The 6,886-nt window shown below is 43.8% G+C and overlaps 1 protein-coding gene across 1 annotated transcript; it reads right to left on the bottom strand.

Moving 5' to 3' along the window:
• Nucleotides 1-315: 315 nt before the first annotated feature.
• Nucleotides 316-5,588, bottom strand: kcnj2a (potassium inwardly rectifying channel subfamily J member 2a). The gene is made up of 2 exons (XM_086304468.1): nt 5,393-5,588; nt 316-3,428 (listed from the first exon to the last, which is right to left on the bottom strand). The coding sequence occupies exon 2, from the start codon at nt 3,181-3,183 to the stop codon at nt 1,906-1,908; it is 1,278 nt and encodes a 425-aa protein (XP_086160594.1). The 5' UTR covers nt 3,184-3,428; nt 5,393-5,588; the 3' UTR covers nt 316-1,905.
• Between the last annotated feature and the right edge of the window lie 1,298 nt (nt 5,589-6,886).

Here is a 6,886-nt window from a genome sequence, read left to right as displayed (position 1 = left end):
AAACCAAAGTCCTTCTTGAAGCCATTCTCACCGCTTAAAAAGCCTCGGGGCACTTTTTAGGCTTTTTAGTTGGGCGTTTATGTCTTTTATTACCAAAATGAATAAAAAGTGTCAAAAGATGCTGAGAAATTTTACAGACTTTTGCTCAAAATAAGATTTTTCATCATTTCCTCCGGAAATTAAACTTCTACAGTACCGCAAGAATTGATGCTTCTGAATTCACTCACATTGTGTTTGCATTTGCAACAATTAATGCAAAATAGTCTTTGCCCCTTTAGAAGATATTTAAACCAGCAACACGAGTTGATTCCGATTGACTTTTTATTGTAAAAGAACAATATAATACCATGTACAATATAATAATAATAATAATACAAAATCTGTACATTCTGTGGTTTTGCAGTACATTTGGAAGACTGATACAAAACAACTGCAACAGGGAGGGAGGTATTTACACGTGTAGGATCTGCCTATTGAGCCCAGCGGCTTTCTGTCACAAAAGATACAGGATATAAACGTGTATTGATGCAAACTCTTGTGCAGTTACAGTACTTTTGTTTCTTTGAAATCTTACATTCTCAAGTAAAACAAAAGCGTTACAACAGAGAATGAAAACTCCAGTGGTGTTGAGGCCGATTTCTAGTTCAGCACAAAGGGAAACCGGCTGTACATAGAGACTTGATATTTATTTATTTAAAAATTTCTTTTAGTGTATTTGATTTTTTGACACCAATACACTGACTCGTATTTTCAAACCTTAAAAATAAAGGTTTGCCTTGAAATGAACTCTTGTGTTTAAGATGAAAAATCTGGCCCATCAAAAGAACTCGTCAGTGTTGCTTTTTTTACCACTACATGACCACCTTCTTCATTACACGGGTCCAGATTACGGCTTGATGAAATGGCTCCAGATACAGATAATCGACATTTTAAAAAAGAAAGAAAGAAAAGAAACTGTACACGTTTTTGAAAAACAAACCTTACATTAAACGGCCTAAACTTTCTACGTTTTCTGTACCAAATCTAATTGTTTTTTTTTTCAGAAACATAACTATAATAATAAAAATAATAATAATACTCTTTGGCATTGTCATAGTCATTATCAAAAAAAAAAAGAAGCAACATCATAGCAGCACTTTTAAGAACATTCAGATTCTCATATTACCCCAGTCTCAGTTTAAATTAATGATTTCTGTCAGTTTGATGTCGTTAATACTACCCTGCTCGGCTCTCTTGATGCAAGCAGGCATGTTTCTATCAGTCTGACCAGCTCAAACATTTTCTGCAAAAGCACAAAGCTGAGAGAATCAGTGCTATCGAGTCAAAGGAAAGTTCTCTACAGGTTATTGCAGGCGAAAACGGCATTCAGTGACATCTGCTATGAGGCCAGCTCATGAACAAACAACGTGTACCTTCTTTGTTCCAGACATCCGATTTCTTAACTCTTTGGTTCTGTGACAGTGTCAAAATGAAAGTGTTTTAAAGGGTTTTTTGTGTAACTTCCACTTTTTCTAGCAGCACTAGAGAACTTAAAAAAACAAAAAAACAAAACCTTTCTGAAAGAGCGTCATTCTCGCTGGACAGAGCAACTGAGACATGCCTGCAGTTTTCAAGTCATTGCAATAGCCTCCGTCCTCTCTGCAGTCACCGGACACTGAGCACACATTCATGGGGACTTGATGGAGAATTCATTCTGCGATATGCACATGGTTCATAGTGCTGTGTTTTGTCATGCTGTATGCAAAGTTCAAGCAGACTCATCAGGACAAAGTCTTACACCTCACTGCCACTTTCCACAGCAGTACCGTTTGGGTTGGCCTCTAACTCTAACCCAGCTTGGCTCGTAGTGCCTTTTCAGAGCAGAGATGCGACTCTCGGAAAATCTCTCACGAGATGTCTTAACAGTCATATTTCGGACTCTCGTCTCAGAGGCCGGGGCTCTAGAGGCACCATGGCTTGGTTATGTTCGCTCTCTGAGATGTTGTCTGTCTGAGTGCCATCAGGGCCGACGCTGCCCCCGTTCCCCTCGTCTGTGTCCTCTTTGTTGTCCAGAGCCATCTCGTTTTCGTAGCAGAAGGAGTTGGAGTTTGAGAGAATGAATTTTTTCTCTGCCAGGTCTCTGGCGCAGCACAGAGGGGTGCTCGACACCTCGTATGTCTTATGGAAGCGGGAGTAGTCCACCTTGTAATAGTTCTTTTCCTCGAAGAGCACGGGCTCAAAGCGATGGCCCCAGAGGATCTCGCTGGCGACATAGGAGCTTCGGCACTGTGTGGTCATCGCCGTCGCCTCGACCATGCCCTCCAAGATGACTACGATTTCAAACTCCGAGTTCTCCAGGTCCTGTTTGCTCATGTCATAGAAAGGGCTGTCCTCATCGATCTCGTGTACAATGGTGATCGGGGAGACCAGGAAGATGCGGTCGACTCCGCTGTCAAAGCCCACATCTATGTCCATCTGGTCGAGGGGGATGTACTCTCCCTCCGCTGTTGTTCGGGATTTGAGAAGCTGGGCTCTCACATGTGCCTCGACCAGGTGGCTCTTCCTTAAGTTGCCCACACGCCACATCAGACAGAGCTTGTTGTCCCTCATGGCCACTGTAGCGTTATGGCTGAAAACCAGTGTTTCATTCCTCTTCTTGGGCTTTGCCATTTTTGCCATGACTGCACCAATGATGAAGGCGTCAATGATGCAGCCCACAATGCTCTGGAACACCACCATAAAGACAGCCACTGGGCACTCCTCCGTTACGTATCTGAAGCCATAACCGATCGTCGTTTGAGTCTCAATGGAGAACAGGAAGGCACCAGTGAAGCTACTAACATTGGAGACACATGGATGGTCATTATTTTCTAAGTCCCCGTGAAAGATGGCCACCAGCCAGAAGACGCAGCCAAAAAACAGCCAGGACAGGAGGAAGGCCAGGCAGAAGATGATGAACATCCACCTCCAGCGGATGTCCACACATGTGGTAAAGATGTCAGCCAAGTACCGCTGACCCTTCTCGCTCACGTTGATGAACTGCACGTTGCAGTGACCGTCCTTCTTTACAAATCTGCTCTGCGGCTGGTGCCTCGTGTGCACCTTGCCCTTGCTGTTGCCGTTGGGTACTGCCATTGTGGCAAGCTTCATGCCGTCCTCCTCTGATGACACAATGCTGTAGCGGCTGGCTCGCACGCTTCCCATCACCTCAGTCTGGGAGGGCTGTGCTGCTTCTGCTTTGGAAAACAGTCTAAGTTTCTGGAAAAAGCGTTGGAGAAACAGTTTTGAAACACTTCTGGGACCAACTCAGAGAGGAAATGGTTACAAAATGAGGCGGGCTGAAGGGATCCCTCTTCAGCCTCACTGGCCTCTGGATGCAGTGCAACAAAAGGAGGGTGAAGTGGTCACTCCTCTTTCATTGGGCGACTGGGCCTCATCAATGTCAAGTGCTACAAGGAAACAGAGACAGAAGGTGTCAATTAGGAAAACTAGCATCCAGATACATAAAGGTAAGTGAGCCTGCTGAACATGAAATCCCAATAGCTTGTCAGACGTGCATGCAGCCTGAGAAAAACCATCAAGAACTTAATACACGGGGCCAGAAAAGCTCACCTCTGTGCCAACAATATTTCATCCTGTTATGACAAACAACAACAGTGATATTTAACCCTCATCTAACATTTCAGCTTCCACTGAGAGAGGCCACACAGTAATTGCACTCAGGTCCCGTTATTGGCCATTTACAAAGTGGACTTATTTTTCTTGGCTGTGCCATGCTGACCTGGTCATTTCTTGCCAGACTGCGGGCTGCTGTGTTTCTATGGGATCTCGTGCTGCTGGTCTTGCACTGCTGATGGATTATGTAAACTATTTACACTGAGAAAGCCCAGATATGCAAACTATTTTCCTTCCTCTCATCCCTCAAACAATATTCAGCAAAATTTGAGCATGCACAACAACCTGCGACTGAAAATCCCCCCTCCCAAAAAAATAAAAAATAAAAAATCAGACGTAGATGCATCTAGGTGCTCAGTGAGGTGAAAATCACCCGAGCTGTTTAGCTAACGCAACTTAAAGTTCATTTTATTATGTACTACTACCATTATTATGACATCATCTAGCTAGTAAGAAAGATTTTAAGGTTTCAAGGAGACACTAAATGTGTGAAAACATTCAACTTGATTCAGCTTTCACCAGGTCAGTTTCAGGGTGGAAATTTGTCATTTTTCGATAGGTTTTGAGGAAAAAACGTGTGCATAAGAGACATGCAGCTTGTTGACGTTCAGAAAGCCCTCAGGGGTTTCTCCTCTCTGCTGCGATAACAGCTGCCCCACGAGGATTTTCTCAGCACAACTAAAACACCTCTCATTAATTTTCCTAGCAACAGGGTCTATATCGACCTAGCACTGCCTCCAGTGCCCTGTTATGTTTTTTCTGCGTTTGTTAGGATCGATTTCTCCTTGTGGCATGAGGCTTTAAGATGGGAAAGAAGTTGGCAGCAGAGAGCAGAAAGTTCCTCCGGGCCTGGAGGGTATCACATGCACCCTTAAAGCACAGAATATGTTGCCACAGCTGAGTCATACTGAAGTTTCACACCTGCAGGATGTTTAACTGGCTGATGCAATTTGGGCTTTTACTTACTTTGATTTAACTTCAAAAAAACGAGAGAAGGCACAGTTGAGTAAAGTTCAGCCCATCAGTACATTATTTAATGTGCATGCTGATTGCAGTGTAAGCTGCACTGTTGACCAGTGTGTATTTTTTCTTCACACGGTGGCTTAAGTGCGCAGTACAGAAAAACTGCACGAATACAGCGTGTTTTCCTTTTCTCATTCAAAACAACCGAATATTTAACAATTTTTAACTATTTTAGAAAAAAAACAGTTGTACAACATTTCCTGAATAAGTAAACTCAAAATCAAAACTGTTGTTTTATTATTATTATTATTATTGCTGTATACACTTTTTTTAGCCTTTTAAACGTCGCTAAAAGAGTATCTAATCGTAAAGAGGCGGGCAGAGCTGCTCTCAGGCTGCACCAGATGCCAGCGACAAATGTTAACAGGTGCGAGGGGAAAAAAGGAGCTGCCTTCTGATGCAATCACCCGCACAGAGACGGACAGACCCTCAGACTGACAAAGACCCGCAGGTTTCGCTTCAACCGCAGCGTCACACTCGGGACCTCAGTGTGAAGCTTGAAGCGGTTATGACATGATAAAGTCAACTTTTGGCGGGCCATCTGACTTCTGTGACAACAGAGAAGCCAGGGAGCTTGCGTGTGGAGAATCAAACCATCACACACGCTCCTCAGACATGCGTAAAGCACCTAATAAAGCATAACATCTTACATTAAAGCGCAAGAGCAGTAGATCTGTACAAGGAACGACTTAAAAGAAAATATCGTCTCATCTACCTGTTGCTCATTTGTAGACCGGTTGGAATCACCTCGGTGAAATAGTAATCCAGACTTCCTCTTGGGTTTTTGGGGGGGCTTTTGCGGATTCTTTTACAACCAGCGTCGTCTCCGTGCGTCTGCTTATTTTCAGTTTTGTATTATTATTATTTTGGAATCAACAGGATAAAACCACAAACCTTCTCTCATCTCTCTGGAAGACCGGTCTCTACTATGTGCTTCGCACTGAGTTCCCCCAAAGCATTTTAAACAGTAGCGCACCGGCACGGCCCGCCCACCGGCTCCGCGCCCGGCCAATGACTGGGAGGAGGGGGGGGGGGGCGAACGCGCACCGTGGTAGAGGCGTAATAACTCGCTGTTTTTTCTGTCATTTCGAGCGTTTGATCCACGCGAGCGATGAGAACAGGACACAACAAGAAGGAATGGCGAGCAATTACACTGTAGCTGGGCCACGACGCGATAAATATAAAAAACGAGGGGTGAGGGCGAAAAGTTAAAACACGAAGCGGCATAAATATAAATATTATTTTCATGGGTCTAGAAAACAAAACGTCCACGTGGTACATTTGGATGAAGTTTGCGGCTAAGATAAATGCGTTAAAGGTGGTGTGCAACTACTTTATCCTAGTAACACAAACAGAAGAAAATCCGTTTTTTAATCCCTTTCAAACTCGAGGAATCTGGGACTTCCACGCCTCTTCCCACCTGCTCCTGACAGTTTGCTTGTCATTCTTTTTTTTTTTCTGTGATATTCGCTGTTTTCTTAGATCTTCTTTTTTAATGTGAGTATGGAAAATGTGCTCTGTTGGAAAGAATGACTCACTCAATAAAGGCCTACATGCCTGTATTATGATATGACAGTCTTTCTCCACTGAGCTATCGAGTTGCTTCGGATGTTTAGACTGTGCATCTGTTGCCCTATAATTTTAGGTCAGGCTCGTAGTTGTGCTGCCTTAAAGCCATTGACTAAATCATTCTTCCTGCTTACTAATTCATGATAAACATTACCCGCAACTGCGTGCTTTTTCACCAAGCCTTTTGTTAGTTTTATTTTTAGTTCTGGGTATTTATAGCAGCGCATATATTTAGCCCAAACCACCTGTGTCAGTGAGCTGTGCGCCCTATGTGTGTTTGCTTTCCATGCCCAATTTCCAGCAATAAAGGGAGCGACACATGCAGCGGGTCGGTGCTGCATGTGGACCACAAGGTGGAGAGCTGGAGACTGGAATTAACCACGCCAGTGCCTCCCACACAGAGAGCTCTGAAATGTGACAGAGGGGAACTCGGGCTGACCTCTTCAAGCAGCTTTGTGTCACGGCAGCACCATGTCTGGAGAATTCAGATGAAATATGTAAACACGGTAGAGTCTTGATGTTAATTACAACGTTTTGACATCAGTAAAGACTAGATTTTTCAGCCTTTTGCACTCCAATGCTTGTGTTTTTAGCCTTTTAAACTAATGCAGGACTGAGAAGGCGCTGAGATTTCTGAGCC

This window comes from Aulonocara sp. 'chitande type north' Nkhata Bay, linkage group LG8 (genome assembly GCF_057382095.1).
Source record: "Aulonocara sp. 'chitande type north' Nkhata Bay isolate Kocher_YH1m ecotype deep benthic linkage group LG8, A_spYH_male_GT1.1, whole genome shotgun sequence".
Taxonomy (NCBI): Eukaryota; Metazoa; Chordata; class Actinopteri; order Cichliformes; family Cichlidae; genus Aulonocara; species Aulonocara sp. 'chitande type north' Nkhata Bay.
Note: the sequence above shows the minus strand (reverse complement) of the source record. Positions and strands in the feature narration are given on the sequence as shown.